This window comes from Cariama cristata, unplaced genomic scaffold (assembly GCF_000690535.1).
Source record: "Cariama cristata isolate BGI_N322 unplaced genomic scaffold, ASM69053v1 scaffold6319, whole genome shotgun sequence".
NCBI lineage: Eukaryota > Metazoa > Chordata > Aves > Cariamiformes > Cariamidae > Cariama > Cariama cristata.
The window spans coordinates 1-24,476 of record NW_009635140.1 but is presented as its reverse complement, the minus strand read 5'-3'; the positions used below and the strand labels follow the sequence as shown (position 1 = coordinate 24,476).

The following is a 24,476-nucleotide window of genomic DNA, read 5'->3' as shown; positions in this document are numbered from 1 at the left end:
CTTCCATTTAAAGCATATGCTGAGCTCCCTCAGTAGCTGTCTTGAGTACTGCACTGGCGTTTTCCACTGCTCCACTCGACATGACTATTTGTCCATCAGCTCTTTGAGTCAGATTTGACCTACTAACCAAGGCTGAAAGCCAGGTCGGGAACGTGCCGAAACAGATCCCCAGCTGTGGACATTGTTTAAGCCCTACCCACAGATAAGAAAACACCGCAAGAAGCAGTGTCAAACTTGGTGCAGGAGTCTCCAACAGCAATGATTTTGCTACTGACTGCTGATTTCTGACCTGATGCTTTTCAGTTTTCTGCAGACACAGCCAACAGTCCTACATCAGTCCCCTCAGGACCGCATTCTGGGCACTGAGGCAAGCCACTGTTGTGGGTACAGACCGGTCACAACTGATACCAATCAGAGAACCAGAGGGAAAGTTCAATGGTGAAGCCTGTGTCAGCACCTATGGAGAGAGGACAACTACTTTCCACCACCTCAAAGACCTTTTCTTCTAAGGATTCTTCCCACATCCCAGTGACAGCAAAGGTGAAGGAATTCCCCTCCTTCAACCTTAGATCAAAAGGAGACACCTGTCATCATGAGAAGATGACTCTGCATCCCAAGTTACTCTTCTATACCATCTACATCCTTGTCATCAGCCCCTGAGTTCATGTGCACATGTGGCCATGTTTTTTCTCCCCAACCTCCCAGACAATCATCAAACAGCAGCACATTACATAGGTTCCATAACATTTCTCTCCGTGGTATTAAGGTAGACAGAGCACACCACACAGAGGCATAGAGTCAGCCTTCCCCTTTTGGTACCTGGTTTTGGTATCTCTCTGCTCAGCCATCACTGCTGAAGGTGCACTGTGGTGTCACAAGCCACCCCTCTTTCTTTGTTTGTTTTCCTAGCAGGCTAGCTCATTTCAGGAGCTGCTGACATGGACACAAGACGTCAGCTGAGGTTACCAACACAATTCATCACCTGCAGTGCCTCTGCTTCCTCCCACTGCAGTAATCCCTCTTATGAGGTATTCCTTTACTGCTCCCAAAGGAGACCAATAGAATATGATGGAACAGAACAGAACACGATAGAATACAATAGGTCAGGATGGAGACATGTTTTGAGTGAGCTGTTTGATCTCAAGTTTCATCCATATCTGGACAAATAAAAAATTATAGAGGCACCCAGAAAAAACTGGCAGAGCTGTATGAAGGTTGCTGTTTCCATTAAGACTCTGAGGCCTATCTCCTGGAATTGGAGTGTGAAGTGCTGCTGTAAATTACGCAGACTCTGAAGAAGCAAGTGAACCATCAGCCCCCTGACAAAGTTATTCTAAAAGGTGTGGTTATTACACCTGAGGTGCTGCCAAAAGATTGACCAACTGAACTGTTTGCCTTGTGCATAATTGCTAGTAATAAATTAAGTCAAAGACAGTAGTCAGTAACAACTGGGATGCAAAAAAAAAAAAATCCATACGAAGCTCAAGTTCGAAAGAAGTCCAGCTTTGAGTATATCCAACAGTCAGCAAAGTACCCACAAGCAGCCCGCACCACATCCACCAAACCTGTGATTACTGGTAAAAAAAAGACAGCATGTACTACAAACTAGTAACTTACCAACAGCAGCAGAGACTTGCTCACTTTAGCCTGCCCCACTGGCCCCGCTGAGAAAATAATCAATTTTATCTGATACAGGACAAGTACAACATTGCAATAATTCAGTGCAATTTCTAAAAACTGGAGCAAGTACAATGCAGACAACCCACCCTTCTCATGCTCAGTCTGCCAACTCTACGGAATAGCACAATCCTGGATGGCAGCCCTTTCATTTGCTCCTACAGGTTTTATCTGGAAAAAAAAAATCCTCTGAGAACTGACACACAGGGCAAGGCAGCTGAGGCTTTACTAGAGAAATACCAGGACAAAATTCCACAAACAAAGTTGCCTCATAAAGTATATATAAATATGCCTTTAATAGAGTGTAGCCATGATTTTCCCTGTCCCACTAAAAAGCGAGTGGCTGCAGACCAAGTTCTCACACTTTGGCAGAAGTCACAGAGCTTTGCCCAGAGGCTCTAAGCACTCCCACAAGCCACCAGCAGCTGTCAAAACAGCATAAAATCTTCCCAGCTGCCTTCCCTGGACACGGCATGGTCTCACCAGCAGTCCGTGTGCTAGATTCACTCCATTGAGTCAACATTGCCAGAATGAGCTGATCTCTTCCGCAACAGAAATCAACTCCATTTCTAACGGGCATTCTGCTGGAGGAAAAGCATGTACCTTTGACAGCCACCTCAGAAATAGTTCAAACGCATACATTTGCAGCAGACTACAGAGAGTTCATCTCAGAGACAACCATTCTGAGTTGGGGGATATGTGCTGGGTTATACCACATGGGTAGGGGACAGACTTTGTCCCAGTCACTGGACATCAGCCACAAGAACGCCTCCATGGCCAGCACTGAGGTTACATGACCCCATCCAGGTGCTCTGGGTCTTGGGCAGCAAATGCTACAGCACTGCAAGAACCATCTTCTCTTTCTTCTTCCTCTTCCTCCTCTTCTCCTCAAAACGGTCAGTAGCATCAGCAAAAAACGTCACCTCATCCTTGGCTTCAATCTCCCTCTTCAGGTACTGTAGCCCTGCCATGTTGAATCCCAGCACATCCTGTAGAGACAGACCAGCACCACACTGTTGGGCTCATGTCAAGCTTGTTCAGGGGCAGACGGTGCTGCACTGGCTGCCCTCTACTAAGAAATAATGAAAGCAAGACAACCCACAGATTTAAATAAAGCAAGATTATTTAGATGTAAACTTCATCTGCGTAGGAGAACAGTCAGTCCTGCACTCTGTTCCCAACAGTTCTCCCTTAGGAGCAGCTATAGTCCACTGTATTTTCTGAAAGACAAGTTGCTGACAGGTACCTGAAGTAGCCTCTATGAAGATGCACAGTCTGCATTATTTGACAGACCAGTAGACCACAGAAAAGCCCAAGAGAAATAGATTGTTTATTTACCTCCTACATATTTAGAAACTAGCAAGCCAAAGCCCAAATACATACATCAAAAGAAAACTAAGAGTAAATGCAGGAGGGAGCACAAGTGCAGGCTCACCACCAGGTAGTCTCATATCAGGAAGAACATGAGGAAAAGGCAGCCTGTTTGCACAGGAGGAAGATGAAATGGCCTCAGACCCCCAACCAGCTTTCCCACTGGACACCACAGACAACACACACTCCCAGACATTGGCCCATCCTCTTATTTCAGATCCTGGAAAAGCGGAGGCTGCAACTCACCCGGGCCTCACTGACTCTGGAGATGGTGGTTTTCTTCAGATTTTCTATCACCGTCACTAGCATGTGGTTGCTTGTGATCTGCCCAAAATGTATCCTGGGAACAAAGCAGGTAGTGATGTATTGCAGTACTGTTCTTAAAAAGATCAGAAAGCCCCTCTCCTGAGTCTCTGTACATTCTGGACGTAAGATTCTTCTCAAATTAGGCCTTCCCAGACCAGCCTTACATAAGAGGCATGGGCAGATTAATCTGGAAAAACTATTTTCTGAAGTTTCTCTTTAACATACAGTGATTTGAGAGGAAGGTCTCTCTAAGGCACTGAGGGCACGGGCTCTACAATGACTCCGTGCCAGTCAACAGTGCCACTTCAGCCTTGATACAGGATCTTTCATACCAATGAGATGTGGGGGACCAGGACCAGTAACCCCAACTAGGCATGTCAACACTCTGCATCCGACCAATCCATTCCTACACACTATTCGCTGTGGGCTGCAGTGATTCCTTATCTCCTGCAGAGACCACATCTTATTCCCAAGGATGCTTCTCAAGAGCTTCAGACCCAGAGACATATGAGAAAACCCAAATTTTCCCCACGCTCTTCTGCTACATGCGTTCACGGCATGTATTCCCCAGCTCGGTGCTGTCCCAAAGCACTGACTCACAGCACAGGAGCAAGGAGTACCTCTGTGTTCACATAACTGGCACAAAGTGAGTTCTTCACATGCACCAGCACAAGGGGCCCAGAGGAACCGGCAGGCCCACTGCTGACCAGAGCCCTGTTAGGGCTTCCTCAGGTCCAGGTTCTGGACAGCAATAGCAACCAAACTAAGACTAGCAGATCTGTCCGGGCAGATAAAAGACTCACTTGAGCAGGAAGAGGAGAGCTCGGCACAGGAATTCAACTTCTGAACCCAGGTGAATATATTCATTGAAGAGTCTAAGCAGGTCAGGGACATAGGAGAAGGGCAGCACCAGGAGAGATTCTTCCAGCTCACTGAGGAGAAAGCAAAGGGACAAAGCATTAGTCTCAGCCACTGCACTGCTGCAGATAAGCAGGAAACACTTCCATATAGGTAGGTTGTGGTACAAAAGCTGTGCTAAGCATTCATCACCGCTGATCTGTGACCAACCCACATACACAAGCTTCATCCAACACTCCCTATGGAAGGAATTGTCCTTATGGAAGGAACAATTTCCATTCTCCAATTCCATGCATGCTCCAAAAGAGGCTGCCAGGAACAGTAACTCCAGACTCTCTAGCACTGTCCATACCCAGCATGAGAGATCATTCCAGGACCGCAGCCAGTCCTAGGCCCAGAAGTTCAATAGTTGGTCATAGCAGGTGGGACTCACCTTGACTTCACCTTCCTGAAAACTTCTAGCACATATGCAGAAGGCTGTAACAGAGGAAAGACACCAGCTCTGCATATCAAGAAACATTCCAGGACAAGCATGTGCCTCTAAGGTCTATTTCATCCACTTAAAAACACGCAATCATGTCTTGCGAGGTAGACAGATCAAGTTGAATATAACAAAGAGGAACCCTCTTCAGCTTCAATCAGCTGCCAGTCTGAGAAGTTCTCCCTCCCCAAAACATAAACCCATCCTTCTCAGGATACTCTAAACCAGTGAAGAATATTGTGGAAAATCTAACTTAAATTCAACCAGCTAAACGATCTCATATTCAGTTCAATGAATCTTGTACAAACTGGATAAAAAGCTTGGTGAAACAGACAAATTATGCCTATAAAACCTTACACAAACAGATCTCCCAAAGACATAATTCCTGCTACTCCTGTTTATTTGCTGAAAGTGTTTGGTAGATGTAGAGCAGAGCTGGGAATTGCTGAAGAAAAGTGCCTAACTACTAAGGCACAGGATTTCATTCACTTCTGCTCAGTCTATTCAACTTATAATTAAATATACTTATAATCATGGAGGAAGGGACAGACAGGCTCTTGTAAGGTGATTACAGGTGGTTAAAAGGAAGACAAAAGGCTGGTTTATCTGGCACTGATATATCCTCAGAAAAGGGGAGAATGAGAAAACAAGGATCTTCCTCATGGTAATTAAAAATGCTATCTAGGAGTATACATTGGAATAAACTGGGAAAACTAGAGCTAATCTACTCAGAGTAGTGGATTTTTATTTGCCAATGAAATCCATGCATCCATGTGTGTGTACTTTGTACCGCCAAAAATTCTCAGAGTTTAGTGAAAACTGCTGTGTACTAGTATGACGTGAGTAGGTAAAGGCACCAGCTCTAGCCTGCAATTTAATACCTGGACATCTAACTACCATACAGGATTTTCTCAATGTAAATTCTTTAGGAATAGAACCAGAATCTGTAACTGCTGTGCCAATGCCACAGAAATAAGCCTGGGGAGCTACAACACAGCTCTGCCGTGCTCAGAGCTGCCCTGCTGCGGTTACAGCTGCACAGGCAGTGAATTTAGGGTCACGAAGCCTTCATGTGCTTCCAGCTCCTGCTTGAGTCAAGGCAACACAGTAGGTATGTTGGGGTAAGTATTCCACAAGCAGAGTCTCTCCCAAGGAAGAGAATAAGCAACTGTCAGTGCATGAAGCATTTTTGTTCATGGTTTGACATACTGAATGCTCATCATGGTCAGTTCACCACATAACTGGATATGTCATAACTTGCAACTACGTTTTTACCAGTGGCCTAGCACTTGGACTAGCACATTCTTCCAAGACTTTGGAAACAGGTTCAAATTCCCTTCTTTGTACAGTGGGATTCAATCAAACATCGCCCACCTCCTAAGAAATTGCTAGCTACTGAGCCATAGGATTTCATTCACCCTTGTTCAGTCTATTCAACTTGTAATTAAATATGCCCATATTCACAGAGGAAGGGAGAGAACAGCTCTGGCTAAGTGCTTACCAATGTCACGTGGTGGGGGCAGAGGGACATGGGCTCTTAATTACCCATTCCATTGGACACTCGGGTATTTTGTGTAAGATGGCACAGCTCCTCTGAAATATGCTATAGCATGGCAACTGCACCCTCCTGGAAGCAGGAGGGTGCACTCTTAGGCACAGGAAAGGTTTGAACTAGCTTTCCCATATTTGGAGACTACTGTAAACTGCTGGCTCATTGTAAGGTACATGATAAGGTCATGGCTACCATCAGGGTTATGCTTAACCCTGATGGACTTAAACTTTAGTAACACACATGCAAGATATTAAAAAACACCAAACCAACACAAAACCCCAAACTGTGTTCACTCTGCACAAGCAAAAGTGCTGAGTTTTCATTTCAAGTTGAACCAAGTAGTCCCTCCCCACAGCAACCCAGTGTTTTGGCTCAGCCAGCAAATTGACAAGACCCACACCAGCTCAGGATGGTCCACCGCCTGTGGCCTGGGCATTCCACTTACTGTAATATTTCCATAGGCACGGAGGATGGGATTGACAGGAAAGGGAACCTGGAGACATAGAATGGGTTAGAATGAGGCAGGCGTGTGTGTACGAATGCATATTCACAGAGAAACTTTAACCCACAGTAGAAGAGAGCTTTTATCAAGCATCCTCCTGTAATGCCCACACCTCCACCCTCCCTAGAACATCACTGAAGGCCGCATTTGCAGCCACTAGACAAGTTCAGATGCATATAACTAACTCAAACATGCATGAGTTTTCTTCCACTTCTCAACTGTCACTTTTCCCACTTACATCACAGCACCTTATTTAGCAGAGAGCGTTGAGATGAAGGCAAAGAATAGGCTTTGGGATGAATTTGCAGCAGCACACTCTCTCAGGGACAAAACTTACATCCTACCATGACTTGAAGCATAAAGATAGTTGGAAAGAACACACCACCACCCATGCCCCAGAGCACAGTGCCATTTTGTTCTCCAAATCTCAGCAAATCTCTGCTATTTCCAGCTGTCCTGGTTTCATCTGCATGCTGAGCCTTTCCACCTGAGCTGGAAGGATACACCCAACACACCCTGGGACTGGAATATTCCTCAGTCTTTTACCTCTTTTCCTGCAGCTTTGCATATGGCCTTGTGTTCCTTTAGTTTTGCCATCTCTTCTCTATACAGCTCGATAGCTTCCATGATCCGCTCAGCCTGTGCAGCACAAGAACACCACATCAGCAACACCAGAGAAGCCAAAGCAAAGCTCAAGTCCAACTGGGCAAATGGAGGTGCAAGCAGGGGGACTGACACGGAGCATCACAGAACACCTCGCTCAGAAACATAACCTCTACTCCAGACTGCACCACTATCCTGAGCACATCAATCACGTCCTGAAGGTGTCAAACACTAGCTACATTCCCCCCACTGCCCCGGGTGCTCTCTGCTGCAGCTTCAATTGTTGTCTTGACGTTGCAATCCACCCCCAGCAAGCAGTACCCCTTTGGGGCACAAGCAAGGGTCGGGCCATTTTGATTATTCAGATTAAAGATTTCCTCTGTATTTACAAGAGCACCAGACTGCTGAACTCTGCGGCCATGAAATTACCCACCCCTACACCTTCCTGGTATACCTCCTGCCTCAGGCACTGCAATGTATTTCCACCTTCCACAGATGCTCACAGGCCTGGGCAGCCCTTTGGGGAGAGGCCTGATGCCTAGAAAACATCCCAGCTGCCTTGTGCTCCTTTGGGCTGCAAACCCCAAAGGGCAAAAGCAGCCCCATCTGTCCCACATGTGAAAAGCAAAGAAAGCTGCAGCTACAGGAACCTCAAACCTCCTTCCCTGGAGAGGTAACTCCTGGCACGTGACTCTCCAGAGCCAGACCCAGACCTCTCCCTGCTGGCCATGGAGCAGGGCAGACTGTTCTTGCAGGCAGAGGCAATCTGCCCTTATGTGACAGCACAGGTTATTTCTCTTCAAACTGACGCTCCGACCCTGTGACAGATCCCCTCCTTGAGTGACTGATAAGGCACAAAGCAACACTGGTGGACCCGCACAATCTTACCGCTTTGATGGTTTCAATAGTCTTCTTTCCTGGCAGCCCTGTCTCTCCTTGCGTCTCTCCAGCCACCTACAAAATACACAGTTTGCAGCTCCCTCCTTCCGCAGCTGATACACGCAGGCATCCCCCTGTATCCTACCACAGTCCATACTAAGAAAAACTTCAGCCCCATTGCCTAAACTGGTCATTTATCTGCGGAAACACAGGATTTCCCAAGTGCACAGCTCTTCCTTAGGAATAGAGGCACTGTGCTAACACTGAGCTCTGGGAGGCAGGTAAACACAGCTCTTGTTCTGCCAACAGAGGCCAAGTAATCCCATCAGTGTCAAAATGATCAGCAACATAACCCGAGCATCTAAGCAAGAGGGATCAGGCTTCCCCACCAGTCCTGCACTACGTGGACCTGGAAGCAGCTGTCAGAATGCAGCCCAGCCTTGCTGCAAGGCTGGTGTGAACCTGAACTGGGGAGACAGGAAGCCCAACAGCACAGCAATGTTTCAGTGTTCACAGCTACTGTGTAGCAGTTTGGCCAGGTCCACACACTCTCCTAAAGTTGTCTATAGGAATCACCAGAGTCAACTGCATCATGGGGCAACCGCAGCTTCAGCAGCACCTTCCCCCCTGCACCTCCTCAAAGCAAGAAAATTATCGGTCCTGTCTGACACCTCTTCTATGCCTCTTATAGAAATCATTATTCCAGACTTCGTACAGTCAGACTGACACACACTGAGATGGTGTAACTCACCACAGGCTGCTCTTCCTTCGCCACGCTCTCTTCATATTCAGCTTCTCGTTGCTACAGTGGATGAGAACACAACATATTAACACAGGTGAGCAGGCAGCAAGCAAGGGTACAAGTCCTTTCCAGACTGGCTGAGCAACGGAGCCTGCAGCTTCATGCAGTCCATGGCAAAACCAGGACAAACAAGGAGAGATCAACAATGCCAGCGCAAAATGCCCACTTCTCCCTGGTCCCAACCCCATGGAGAACTCTGGAATCTCTGAGACCAAAATAAATCAAGGTCTGTGCTCTGGATGCAGGAACAGCCCTTAGACAGCCCACCAAGCTGAGACAGAGACAACAGCAACTCACCACCAGACCTCCCACCCAGCACACAAGTCCCTGCAAGAGGAAAGAGTCTCCCTGTCTGGCGTCTCTCACATGACTAGGGCCTCATTGGCGTGTAATTCACTACTGGTGTATTCATGCCCACCTTGTTACTCAAACTTGACCCAAAACACACTTCTCTGGTATCTGGAAAAGGAACTGTCTCTCTCTTTCCTTTTACCACCATCATTCCTAGCGCACCAACCACTGGGCATCAAGATGCTCCCTATGGGTCACCTCAGCTCTTGCAAACAGGCTGAGACAAAAAAAGAAAAAAATTATCACAGGTTTCACATCCACTCCTGCTTCTGCACATCTTTCTACATCCTTCCCCCATTGTGGTTTGAGAACTGCTTTAGGAAGGGGAGACAGAGTCAGATTCCTCTGAGGATACAGTGAAAATACAAGAGTTACAAATTGTTCCAAAGGAATTTCCAATTAGGTATGTGAAACAAATGCGTCCTGCAACCCTAAAGGTGGTTCAGCGCTGGAACAGGTGCTCAGACAGCCTAGAAAATCTCCTTCCTTGGAGACGTTCATGTATCAAGACAAGTCTCTGAGCAGTCTGATACAGCTTTAAGGTTATCCTGCAGTGGGCAAGGGGTTGGACTAGAGACCTCCAGTTTCCTTCCTATTGAAGTCCTTCTGTGAGTCTATGATTTCTCACAATACATGCTCAAATGGAGCAGAAGAGGCTTCCTCCAGTATCCCTGAGTTCGGGGGCCTGCTACTGAGATAGAATGGACCTCTCACAGTTGGAAAAGAGGAAACCAAGACAAACTGCATTTAACAGGAGCAGTGCTCTCCATTACTCCACAACAGCCACCTGCTTTTTTTCTCCAAAGCACACTTGAGTTGAAAGGAGCACAAGAGAATAAGAGGTCAAAGACTGTAGCCAACAGACCTGTAGAAAACCACAGCTATAGAGGAAAGTCTGGGAAGTAAGAGAGAAGCAAAGCAGAAAGCAGGTTAGCCAGCCATCTGCAATGCAGTACAGACAGGCAAGCACCTGCAACATCTGTGGTGCTGTCTCCAGACAGCTCAGGGCAACAGTCCCATCATGCAAAAAATGCTAGTCAGCCCTGGGAACCTCAACACCAGGCTGCAGTTAGTAATGAGCAAGTCTGCCAAGTGTGGAGCCAGACCCTATCACAGTGAAAAATGAGAAATCTGCCTGCTCGGGAGAAAACAGGTCTGCAAGTTGTCTTTGGCAGCAAGGATGCAACTCTTACCATCTCCCTCTCCTCTTCCAAAACAAGTAGCTCCCTTGTCCTTTCCCAGAGACGCAGGGACTTGTCATGGGATGCCGACACCACGTAGTCTCCGTTGGGACTGAGTGCCAAACACCACACCTCCTGGTGATGCCCCTGCACGATAGACAGTAGAGGTAAGACATGACTACCACCCAGCTCCCAGCCCCTGAGTGAAGTGCTGCTCGTGCAGGGATAATGCGTCCTTTCAACAGTTTCCAAAATTTCCTACCTCCAGTGTCTGGATGTGCTCAAATTTATCTGCATCCCACTGCTTTATCTTGCTGTCCTTCCCAGCTGTGAAGAAGAGATGGGATTTCGCCACAAACTGCAGATACATCACACTGGAAGGGAAAAAGGTTCAAATTCACCCACCTGGGGAACACCGCAGACCTCCCCCCACTCTATGCTGAGCAAAAGGGTTACTGCTAGATCACAACCCCTTGGGAGATAAGATAGCCCAGAGATGCTGTAGGATTTGACTGACCTGTCATCATGGGCAAAGAGAGAGCGGTGACAGTCCCCAAAATCCAAGCCCCAAATCTTCACATTCCTGTCAGCAGAGCCAGTCGCAATTAGAGTCCCATCCTACAGAGCAACAAAGAGAGAGGAGGGTGTGGGTAGCTGGCTGGCAACCCCTTGAGGAATTGCTGCCGACCCAGTGACTAAGCAGTGCTGAATAGGCAGACACCTGGCTCCCAAAACATACTCTCCTGATCCCTCCACCTCCTCCCACCAGGGTGGCCCACACTTGTGGTACTGGCACAGCCCACTGACAGCACCCTGGCTCTTTTCTGAACCTCTGGCAGGCATTTAAGACCTTAGCTATATCTTGACATTTTTGGCTTCCAGTGAGCCTCATTCCAAGGACACCGCAAAACAAGACCCAGCCCAAGAATGAACAGGCACAAAGAGGCTGTTCCACTTCAGCACCTGCTCTCTGCTCCCATTAACAAAAAATTCAGGCTCCTCTCACACAGTAACTTTAGCAGAGGGCAGGTTGTGCCTCTTAAGAGAACTGCAGGGAACCACCACAGCATTTTGATTTCCACTTGCTGACAAAAGGCCCTGGCCAGTTCTGTCATGACCGCTACTCCGTGACCCCTCCCAGTGAGCACAGGACTGCAGGATAAGGAGGGGCTCGCTGTGTCCCATCAAGAAACTGCTACGTTGGGAGCAAGGAGGTGACAAGAAAGCATTATCCTAGAGGCCTTGGCACCAGCAGAGGTTCTCACAGTCATCTGCATCACCACAGTCCCAGCTAACACAGCCCTAATGATACTTACATAGCAGATGTCCATACACAGCACTGGCAGTTTGTGTCCGTATAGAGAGAGGAAAAACTGAAGCAGAAGAAAGGTGTCTCAGTTAGACATGCTGGGTAGAGATGCATGAAAATCTCAAGCTCCAGGGCAGTTCTGCTCTGCCTCAGGAGCTCTGTCTTTCTAGCACTGCCCCACTTCCATTCTTGCCCTGAACACTGTTAGCAGCAGGGCCATGATGGCAAAACTTGGAGAAGGGTGGAAGTACCCAAGCAAGCTGAGCTAATTCTGGTGCTAATCACCACTGCCTATGGAGTTTATCTTAGTTTCTCTTTGCGTATCTGTCAGTCCTAGTCTGTCTTGCGTCACTCCCTAACACGCATGTGCAAATACGCAACTCGCAAAACCACCACATGCTGCTCACAAGGAAGATTCTCCTCCCCCAGGCTTTGCCTCTGTTATGCCCTATTTAACAGCATGTGTGACACATCCATCCCCACCCTTACACTGCCTTGTAGCTCTGGAGTACCACCATGCCCACAGGGTTTAGAATGAACCTTGCCACCTGCAGGTTCACAACAGTTTCCAGTTGAAAAATGGATCTTCTCCCCAGCATGGGCCACCCATGGTTCCATCAGGTTTGCTAGCAAACAAGCACCTGAAGCGGGATGCATGGTCTCTCTTTGATTCTTACTAGCGTCCCGCAATAGATACTTTTCCTATGTATTCCTGATCTTTCAGGCTACAATTACATCACAGCTTCACAGCCCATTTGGTCATGCACCTTAAGCGTGTCAACATAGAAAATCTTCACAGTGCAATCCAGTAAGGAGACAGCCAGCAGTTTCTGGTTGGGGCTGTACCGCACACAGAGCACATCTTCATCCAGCTGCAAAATGCGCACATGTTTCATCGAAAGCCTGGCAACAAGAAAAAAAAAACAACTGTTATCCCAAACAAATAAGTTGGGAAGAGGTATAAATGCAACTCCCACATTGCACCCTGGGAAAGCAAGTTAATTCTAACACACAGCATCTCATTCCTCATTACAATTTGAGCAAGACAAGACTGGAAATAAGCACAGTACTACAGGCTGATAAACTTCACTGTGAAATTTACTGCTTAATGATCTGGAGGCCCATCCTGTGATTAGAAGCTAAACTGACACACATGCAAGAGATCAGAATGTGGCAAGTGCCCTTTCCCAGCTAAGATCAGACCTCCACAAAATACTACTGAGCTCACACTCTTCTCCACATACATGTCATGGGCATTTCTTACAGTACACAGCAAAGGCCAAAGCATCCATCAATGACAATGGATACTGCAGGTGAATGTAGTCTAGAAAGGTTTCTTTTCTCACCTTTTCTGAACACTGCTCTCATCCTTCACAAGTTCAAACTCCCAGAACTTGACACACTTATCAGCACCTCCTGTCACAAAGCCACGCTGCAAGGGAGAACAAAAAAAATTACTGTGAAACCACTTTTGCTATAACCCAGAGAAATTCTACAGCAAGGAACTATCAACACACAAGGTGGTTTTTGAAATGTCCCACATTCCTACAATATTAATGATTAAGTGGACACCACCAGGAGCACTTGCTCTAGTTGGAGCATGCATTATTCATTGGCTGAGCAACAACAACAATTTCAAAAGCTCTGGCAGGGAAGTCTAAGACAAAGACTCCAAATGTAAATCAAGACATGGACTGAAACTTTGGGACTGGAAGCAGTCATCTCAGCTGTAGGTAATGATGTGCTTGTGTTCTGCGGGCAAGCTGACACTCTCACTGTTACTAGATCACACGCACTCCTTACCACCACGCCACAAGCACAGCCTTCTAAAGGAAGAAGCGTTCAACATTCCCCCTTTGACACTAAGAACAAGAGTAAAATCTGTCCTGTATGTTTTAATCTGCAGGGTGAATGAATCTCAGGCAGATTATTACTTGCTATGGTTTTGATTCCACTAAAAAACCACTCCAGCTTCTAGCACAACATCACCACCTAAGAAAAATAAGAAAGGCACATATAACAAACAAAAGAAAGTGGAAATTGACAGAAACCAATATGAACCTGAACTGTGGTAATGGAGAAAAACTGATACACAGAGTAAAAGACACAAACAGATTTCTACAGCCAGCGTGGTTAGGCCAAATAGAGCAAGTGTGTGCATGTAAAATGGGAACATTAAAAAAATCTTTTCAGTAGTACTGACCCATTTCTAGAGAGAAGTATGAGAACTATTAAACAGAAATCCTCAGTAAACATGGGTTCAATAAATATTTCTTATCTGTTGTGCTCAGGGAAAAATCCCATACCATAATCACATTACACAATAGTCATGAAAAACTGCTCAAAAAATTCACAAGGCTGTCAAAAAGCAGCTATGTCAGACATAAATCAATGGTTCAGATCCCCTGAATCCAAGACTTTTACAGAGCAGAATGAGGTACTCTCTAAACTGTCGATGCCATTCTCCACAACTTCAGAAATACTGGGAGAGATCCAGGAAGAAACTGATGTAACACCATAGCTCAGATAGAGTAAGCAGGCAGGCCTAGTAACGGTGAGCACGGTCAATAGAATTAACAGGTAACTGCAGTTTCCCTCAAAGAAAAAAAGTAAACTGAATATGGAAAAAAGAGTTTATGGAAAATTAATTTGACAGGGATTACCCTTTTCCTTAAGATTAAAGTTGTAGTTGATAATAGTAACAGTGTTGCTCATGGAAGGTATGCTTCTTGGTCTTGTGTTACATTTTCATTACAAAACTAGGAAAACATAGTTCAATAGAGTACATAATCCATTGAGTAAAGACCAGCTAAGAGGTTTCAAAGCTTAATTTTAAATGAGAAATACCTAATAACATCACACTATGATGCTTACAGATTTTATGGATTATTAGAAAAATAACCAATTAAATATGTCTATATAATGTCAGAACTATTCAATCTATCTGAAAAAGAGTGCCCAAATAGAACCAAAACATTAATAGATCCTTGTTTCCTAACAGATAAAAGCCCCGCATATACGCCTTCTGTGAAGCAGTGCCTCAAAATGGGCTTTGAGGGACACAGTGAATTATTATCTGAATACACACTCTCACTGCAGAGCTATCGCCGGAAGAGCTAATTAAGTCCTTGATGGATTCAGAAGGCACTGGTGTATTTGGCACTGGTATAATTCCTATCACACAGTACACCCAGATCCTGTGGCCACAAGCAAAAAAAGACTATAGTAACTTAAAACATACCACAAGAACAATTAAGAGCCTGAAAAACACATCCTGCAGGAACAGGAGAAGTTCAGCCTAATGACCATCAGACAGACAGGGAGGGTGATTTGGTCACTCAAGAAGAGTGCAACACAAAGAAAAAAACATCACTATGTTGATGAGATCTTTAATCCAGCAGACAAGCAGCAAATTTAACAAGGAGGATAATCAGCCACTGCAGCAGGTTACGAGGGGCTGAAGCTCTCCACAGCTGGAACTCATCCACAAGGCATGTACTGCGGCACACAGGGACTCCACCAAGGAAGTCCAAGTGTTCTCAATCATGCAGAAGCCAGATGAGGTGACAACGATATTCTCACTCAGCCCAAAAACTCATTGCCATGTGCCACACAACTAGAGAGATATTTCATCAAGATGTGCATGTATCCACAGTTAAAGTTCTCAGACACTACCAGCTGCATCCTCCACCTCCCAGGATGAGGAGCTCCCATGCTCCCATCAGTAGGTCAAACACAGCACTATAGGAAGGAGCTACGTGAAAAGACATGCAACAGATGATACTTAGAAGGGTGGCCGAGTTACCTGGTCTGGTGAAAGAGCAATGGACCACACTGCCCCGTCGTGAGCATTAAGTGACTCTATCAGACTCCCAGAAGCCAGGTCATACAACTGCAGCTTCCCTGTCTGGGGAGAAAGATACATCACAGAGGACAAATCAGCCCCTCCACCTTCACGACATACGACAGCTCCTAGCAGGAGAGCACCCCTGCCACCCACCTCCCAAACAGCCAGCTTCATTAGATGGCTGTTACACACAGATGGCCTGGTCTCCATCAGGGACTTCCCAAAGCTCTACCCAGCTGTCCAGCTCAAACCACGACAGCTACACAGTCAGAGAACAGAGCAGAACCTGACTGTCAGAGCTTTTTACACCTAAAACAGAGTGCTGCAGAACAGGAGATGCAATGCATTTTCTATAAGGCTGCCTTAATGATATTTTCACAACATATTTCCAGACCTGGGCAGTCTGCAGTGCAGAAGGACACTATTTACCTTGGTGCCAATGATGACCTGCCGATCTCCTGGGACAAAGAGCGAGCAGAGTGCATACTCACAGTCCATTGTCCGGATGCACTGCAAGGTTGATCTGCAGACAAAGTCAGAGCCCAAAACCTCTTATCACAACAAAATCTGGCCCACTAAGCAAGACATGCTCCAGAGTGTCCCCTGCCCACAGCTATCTATTCAACTGAGGCCAGGAGATGCACCACCACCATCCTATGACCCAAATGCTATCCAGCATTACTGCTGAGAACATTTTCCATAAAAACATGCCACTACACAGTCCACCACCACGACTTATTGCTGTTAGGAGCAAGGACAGTGCTCTTGTTCCCAAACAGCAATTCCTGTCATTCAGGAGAGGAGGAAGGACAATAAGATAGCATGCTCAAAGGAAACAGAGCTTGAAATTGCCCCCACTCAGGAAACACTGGGACAACACTCTAGATCAAAACAGTAGCCTACTCAGTCTAATACTAGATCCTTCAGATAAGATGCCAAGAAACCCACATGTTCCCTAAAGAACAGGCAGTAGCTACTTTAGGGTAACAGTACCTCTTATTAAAAAGGAAAAAAACCCCAAAACAACAAAATACTGTCTATACCAGACCATTGTGCATGATCTTTTTGTTTAGAGATGTGTCTTTCCATACGTGCCACTAAAATTAGCCTCGGTGCTGCTTTGCAGCATCAAACTCCAAGAGTTAATTATGCAGTTTTAGCTCTAGATCTTCTCAGTTTCCCTAATAAGGAAAGAAGTCAAGTAGTTTTCTATTTACTTCCTTTACTTCCTTCACTATTTCATATTTCTCCATCGTCCCTTCTTCCTTAGCACTGCCTCTCTGAACACAGCTTCCCTGAGTTCTGGGAGACTGACACACGTAGGGCACAGGGGACTGACAACTGGACTGCATACCTGTTCCAAATCTTTACAGACTCTGCGGCTGCTGAGAGAATGGCAATGTTGTCAGAGCTAAAAGCCAACGTCCTGACATCACTGCGGTGGCCTCCAATGGTTATCTTGGATGCACGGACAGCCTGTGGGACTTGTGCTGACAGGTTCAGGTTGTACGACTCAATGATGTTGTTCTGGAGCAGCAGTACAATCTTCAGCTCTCCTTTTGGAGAGAGAATCAAGTCAAATGACCTGTTTGATTAGACAAAATCAGAGCTGTACACAGGGGCAATAAGACAAAACATAGGAGAGATCAAATATCAAGAACTGAGAAAGAGGAACACAGAGTGCATGCCGCAAGAAAGTGCACACTAAGCCACAGAGGTGTGCAAGGAGGGGACCATTTGTGGAAGAGGTGTGAATGAATTGGAGATCATAGTAGGCCTCTCCCAGCTCCAAGTTGAGCAGATGCCGAGGGGGAAACTTCTTCTACCTCTCCATATATTGAGCTATGCAGAGCTCTCTGCAAGTACCTGCATAACCACAGCTCAGCCTCTACAACAGGCTTTCCACTCACTTGATTTTAGAAGAAGCTCTGATGTTAATGACCCGTTGAATCTCCTCCTGCAGGCTCAGCTCCACACTACTTTCAGGCTCCTCTTCAGAGTTCTGTCTAGAAACATCAGATAATGGAAGAGAGTCAAATAACCGAGCACAGCCAACACACAGAGACAAACAAAAGGAAACAACTGCCCTTTTATCCAGTAGTACTAACTACATTTAAGAACAGGATGAGACAGTGAAGTTCATGCTGGTATGCAGATTACTAAAGAGACAAACTGTCCTAAAAAAAAACGCAACCTCCTCTGGAGCCAAAGCACTTGAACAAGGCACTTTAGAAAGACAGATACAAAACAGACCACAGAAAGCTGTGTTGAGGAGATCAGCTTCTGCTCATCTCCTACCACTCACCAAAAGTCCTCAGGCATTGCCAAAATGCATCTCCAAATTTACATGCCCTGTGCCTCAGATACTACCCTGGAGCCAGACCTCTCCCTAAGAGCTGTTGTGAAGTATCTGTTAAGTGCCATGATACTCAGAGAGACACTTAACACAAAGTAAACATTAAGAAAGCTCTCATCTGTATCTCTGCCTGCTGTAAAACAGGAGATGAGGTATCGGAGTCACTCAGATGAAACTCTCACTCCTGTACGTCCTATCAAGGACTCTATTTGATGCACCAAGCAGTATAAATACAAATGCCAGGTAGAAGTGAGCAGCTCTGAAAAACTCATTTTATGTCCATTCCTTTGCACACATTAACTTTTTTTGCAGGGGAATGACTTGGAAAGAAAGGCATTTCCTTAGTCTCTGGGAGTAGTATTGCTCAGACAAGCACCAAGGATGCACAGGAACAGTGACCCCAAAATACAATAGCTAGCACAGACAGAATGACCAATAGCTTGGAGTTCAACCACTGTGTCATGCTGCTGAAGGGCTTTTCTAACTGTTCTCTGGACACAGACAGCACCCAAATACACCCAAAAGATTGCCTACTTGGCTTTTTTCTTTGCTTTCTTCATTTTCTTTTCCAATTTTTTTTGGATTTCCTCTTCAGAAAGGACAGAGAACACTTCCAGAACAGCATCTGTTCCCTAAAGACAGAGCAAAGTCAAAGGCACGCAAAGCCCTGGCTGGCCCTTACAGAAATTACCCAAGGTCCTAACAGCCTCCCTTACAGCTCAACAGCAGAGCCCCCCATTACTTACATGGCAGGCCAAAACCTTGCCCGTTTGGTCTGTGGCAAGAGTAACTATTCGGTCTCTCCCTTCCCGCATGATAGATCCAATCTTGGTGCACTTTACGAGGCGCTATTTTTTTTTTAAAGAACAACAACTTTGGTCCGAAAGGTCAAGTGATCTTCTCAAGCAAACTCAGAAACCTACCAGCAAGGGAAGTCAAGAGAAGAGTGGGAAATGAACCTACAGGGTCCTGGCAGAACAGCTAGCAAGGATAATCTAGGGACAAAACAAGCATTTGTGTGAGCTACAGGCTTATCTCATAGCAAGGATAATCTAGGGACAAAACAAGCCTGTAGCTCACACAAATGCTTATCTCGTGTTTTGTTGCATTTTAGCTGAAAATAATCATTGACAGTCTCAGTGGAAGAATAACTTAACTTTTCTGGCAAACCATAGCCATTTAAGGGACAGAGCTGAATTTTTATGCTACAAAGGCAGCAGAGCTCAGTTCCTCTGTCAGAATAAGCAGAGGTGAGAACAAAGACACTTGAACGGGTGGGCTGGCTGAAGGGAGAGAAATCGTCTGGAGAGGAAGTTGGAAAAGTATTTAACAAGGTCAGGTATCTACCATAACTACAACCAGTCTGAAATCTCAGCAGGACCCCAGAAAGTTCCAACAGAAAGACAGATTCAGTAAAGTCTGTACCAGCAGCACAAGTGGGAATGGCTTTCTGCAATCCAATTTCAGATCATATTTTGTTATGGTGCAACTCTGATCTCAGCTTCTACTACTGACCTGCAAAGCTGAGCATCAGCACTGAACTCAGTTATTAGCTCATTGGCAGCTGCTATTTTATTGCATGTTGTTTGATGAAAGAGCTCTGTTAGCACTGTCAAACTTCAAACATTTGCTAATCCTCCCCAAACAGAAGGCAAAAAAAAAAAGCTTTTAGTGGAGAATAACATGTATGCGTTTTGGCACATACTTCTGCTGATGTTTTGCAGGTAGATGAGGCAGCTGCTGCTGCTGAGGAACATGTTATGAAGCAAGACAAGAATTACTGCATTTTCCCTAACAAGCTAAATATGACACTCAGGGTATAAACTCAATACAGAGAAGCAATGTGAGTAACTCAAACTCCTGCTGGCTCTGCTAGCAGCACCATGCAAATGAGAGGGTTAGAGACACCATCCCACATACAGCAGGGAAAACAGCTTACTTCCTCAGGACGCTCATCCAACTCTAGGGTCTCATCCTCTTCAGTGTTTTCTTCTGCTCCAGGTGAAGACCCTTTGCTTTTCTTGGATTCTGGTTCATCAGGGTCTTTTACCTGTTCACAGACAAAAAAAACCCATAAGGGGTACCTTAAACCACAAGAGCTATGGTGTTCTGGTTTCTGTCTCACTCACACATCATTTCACTGGAGGAACAATTGGTTAGTGCACACTGCAACAAAGGAGTGTGCTTGTAGGCACAAAACACTCCACATCCTCCCCTGCTTATCATACACCCACACGACTGTCTTCTTTAGCCATAAGCCAGAAGGTAGGAAAATCTGACACACTCTGGAAATCTCATTCTAGATGTGCTCACAGCTTCACATGAAAGCTCAAAACACAGAACATGGTAAGGTATATCCCAAGAGCAGCTTCTGGACCCCTCAGACAGCAAAGACATTGCTTTGGCTCTGTTTCCCAGAACATCAATCAGATTTAACAGGTTCCAGTCCCATCCTAGTGCAAAGAGAAGCAGCTGGGCAAGACTGTGAGGGGTTACAGAGGGAGTACCTTACCTCCTGGATGTACGTGATATCCCACATCCTCAGCTCACTGTCAGCACTCCCAGTGATGAGACGCTTCTCTTTGGATATCAAAGCCATCCCCCAAACCTGTCCAGAGGTACAATGTGAGGAACCGGCTTAAGCTCCTTTAACTATCATAACAACAACAAAGCATCTTTAATTGATTTATTTAAACAGCAACCAAGAAGAGACTGGATCTAGCTGGGACCTCCTCCAGGAACATCTGTATTGGAATTGTCACCCACTGCATGTTGATGAAAGCTCCTGGAAAGATTGGAAGTGTCTCATTTGCTCACCCCTAAAGCCTAATGACAAGAAAAACATATCACAGTGCCTGTTCACAACTCCTGAGAGCAGGGAAAGCACAAAGTGAGCCATAACATGTAATCCAAAGTCCCTCCCAACCCCAACAGCTCCGCAGACATCCTCTTTACCTCAGTACGGTGTCCAACCAGAGTTTTGAAGCAGTGCTGGGTGTCCAGATCCCACCATTTCACCAATGTGTCTTTGCCGCTGGAACAAAGAAGAAAAACTCAAGACATGAGGAAAGATTGCCAGAGCTCACGTGCTTAGAAAAGCGGTAGAAATACAAAAAATTTAAAACATGCCACAACATATCGCAGAGCAGCTGCTCAGACATTGAATTTCGCAAGCTATGCAGAACAAAGTATAGCAATACAAAGGTACCGCAAAAAAGGTATCTAGCAAGTCATTGAAAACAGCTTCCTCCTCTGGATTCAGCAGCAAGCCCCAGTGTCACATAGTGTCCTTCCTCAATTATTTAGAGTGAGAACAATAGGCTTTACTTAGGGTGAGAACAATAAGCACAAAGCGCTGATCAATTCTAAAGCTGCCTCTAAAACCCTCCTCCTCATTCTCAACCTGTGCCACACCTGTGCATTGACCAGCCTACAAGAAAAGCAGATTCCTTCATTTTGAACAGTGATTTGGAGCTGCTCCTCCTAATGGAAAATTACAGCTGTTTCAAGTCCTTCATAGCCCCCGTAGGATTAGATCTCCTTGAAAACGCATTTCTGGCTATATTATGCTACCCCAGTACTACAAGAGCACCCAAGAAGAGTAATTTGAACATTTATAGATATTCTTTCAGTACACTCTACAACAATTAATACTTTTTATTTTTGGTAACTTTGTTGGAGCCTGTGTTCCTCAGTAAGTTTCAAGAAATCAAAATATAAAACTTGTTCCATTATGAAGTTCCCCCAGGACAAAAAAATTCTGATTACAAGTGATACTCATTGTTAATCTATCTCTTTTTTTACATAGGATCCAAAGGTTACTTATAAATTGGACATACGAAAATATCACGCAAAAAAAAAATCACAAAGGACTGCAGTTAGCTGCTTTGGTCAAAAACGAGTCTGAAGTAAGGAAGTGAAACTTTGCACCTCCAAAAAAGGATAACATCTCTACTCTGTTACTAAAAAAAAGAGGAATTTTTTATCTCAATTTAGCTACTGAATTAAGAAACATTTCTAAAGCTGACCTGCAAAGACTTGAAATTGCATTAAGAAACAGGCATCATCTACCAAACCAACAAAACACTACTTTTTCCATTTGAAACAACAAAAAAAGCACAAGACGCTTGTTCTAATTTTACACTGAAATGATTACATGCACTTTTCTATTAAGCTATTAGATGACACATTAATAACTGAAAAATTGACTGATATTTGAGCAAAAGTATCTTCTGTCAACCATTTATTATTAAAGGGATACATACAGTCAACTAGCAGTTCATGCTGAATAACTAAAAACCAACTCAAAAAAACATTTATCATCTTTTACTTAATTCCTGTAATTACAGCTTACTAGGAAGCAATTTTTCTGTCACATTGCTGTGTGAATTACACATACATAAGGTAAGTCTGCTTAATTCTTCAACATAAACAGCAAAAACGGTTACATACATAATGAACATATTATCACTATTCCTTGTTATAATAATTTTAAGTTGCTATACTTACCAGCAAGTTAAATCCTTTTCCAAACACTATTTTTCAGGATAGACATTTCAGTTTTGTTTACCACATTTGGATTCAGGCACCGGACTTAAGAAATATGTGGACATGACAAAATCATATTCTAAGATGCTGGTGGGTCTGAGATATGAGTCAAGAAGGAAAAAGCAAATGGCTGTAGCATCCAAGATGTCTAAATTGCAAGTAAAACCATGGCTGCTTTCCTGATCAACCACTATACTTAGCCTGGCTCACCTGGTGACCAACAGGTTCTTTTCCTTCAAGAAAAGGACTTCAGTGACAGCATCCTTGTGTCCTCTCAGCCGGTATAGACCGCTCTCATTGATGACATCCCACACAATGACATCTGTATCCTGGAACAGACAGAGTGTCTCCAAGGGACTGGCATTTGTCTCTGTAAAATGTCTACTTCTTCTACGAGACTGAAAAGATTACCTGAGCGCATACTTTCTCACTCTGAACTTGAATGTCAGGGATGATTAATATAAGTGACATTCCTTCCCTAAAGGTGCATTCAGACCAATAAATGCACCTCTGACCCAGCTTGAGTCGCTTTTGATATTCTTGACCTCCCAAGCTTCTTCACTTTAACAGCTCTATTCATACCCCACTCCTGCCCTGCAGCCCCTGCTGCTCTCCCAGCCCTGGGCTCCCCAACTTATTCGCTGTCTTTCAGCCCTAACTCCTCTCACTGCCATCCTCTAGCTATAGGTAGAGTCCACATAACCCACTTAAAATATAAACATTTTAGTGCAAGTCAGTCTTCTCCATAGACCATCTCTATGAAAGGGCTGTTCTCCAGATGTGCAACCCTCACCTTTGAGCCAGATACCAGCCTGCCACCCAGATGGTCATATTGCAGGGCTGTAACTGCAGCCTTGTGTCCGTTGAAGGTGATATTCGCTTCTCCACTTAGGAGGCTGAAGACACGGATTGATCCATCTTCATACCCAACAGCCAAATGCAACCCATCTGGAGAGGGGCAGAGGCAACTGACCTCCTGCTTGAGACCCTTAAGGATAAGAACCTGCAATTTTTAGAGGACAAAACATGTATAATGTTGATAAATGACGTGTCAGAGCCAGATACTTAACACAGCAGAAAGAATATACTCTGCTCTTCTACTCAGCTTCCAACCGAGCACTTCTGCCACTTTAGAAGTTAGTTTTTCAGCTTTCTATGCCAAATACAGTGTCATTAGCCTCATTTTACAAGGCAGACAACAGCTAGAAGGGAAGTAATTTCTCATAATCAAACAGGAAACTAGTGCAGAATGAGGCCTGGAACTCAGAAGCCCAAATTTCTGAAACCCTGCATTTTAGGTGCCAGAGAGCAAGGAACACTGTTCGAAGGGAAAATCTGATAGCTTCTTCCAGACTCATCCTCTCTTGCTTGGCCTTTCTTAGGTATAGGACAAAGCTGCTTTTCCACAGACTGTACAAGAACTTCAGAATGACAAAAACATCTCCAAAACAACCTGGTAGCAGTCAACACTCCAGAGGCTGCTAAAGCAAATCCTGATTTCAGTTTGCAGTGGACAGTAGTACTTACTATGATTTCAGGATCTGACACATGGCAACATGTGTCAAAGTCCTTAAAGTTACAGCTCACAAATCCCCTATGGGATACAACTTTCACATGGGAAGCCCAGTTCCACAGCCAAAACATGAACTCCACAACATCCTTGTTTCATCCTGGAGTTTTCACACAGCGCTGTTACTGGTCACCACTTAAACAGGGAACCGCTTTCCAGTCTCTGTGGCAGTAATTGCTCTTCCCCAGCTGAGGTACCAAAGGCAAATCTCAAAGGATCAACGGTGAGATTCAGCCAGAGCGCACCCAGAGCTACAGACTCGCACTACAAGCAAACCTCAAGA

At 45.1% G+C, this 24,476-nt stretch overlaps 1 protein-coding gene across 1 annotated transcript; it reads right to left on the bottom strand.

Moving 5' to 3' along the window:
* Positions 1–2,404: 2,404 nt before the first annotated feature.
* WDR3 (WD repeat domain 3) lies at positions 2,405–23,626 on the bottom strand (the record flags this gene model as incomplete). Its single annotated transcript, XM_009707409.1, has 25 exons — positions 2,405–2,666; positions 3,295–3,388; positions 4,158–4,286; positions 4,646–4,689; positions 6,691–6,738; positions 7,294–7,386; positions 8,239–8,304; positions 8,981–9,031; positions 10,576–10,710; positions 10,826–10,937; positions 11,081–11,181; positions 11,880–11,936; positions 12,640–12,775; positions 13,219–13,304; positions 15,678–15,779; positions 16,149–16,242; positions 17,074–17,304; positions 17,630–17,725; positions 18,610–18,707; positions 18,822–18,923; positions 20,015–20,125; positions 20,588–20,683; positions 21,031–21,109; positions 22,834–22,952; positions 23,417–23,626. Coding segments are annotated over 25 exons (2,646 nt in total), but the record flags the coding sequence as incomplete, so codon positions are not given.
* Between the last annotated feature and the right edge of the window lie 850 nt (positions 23,627–24,476).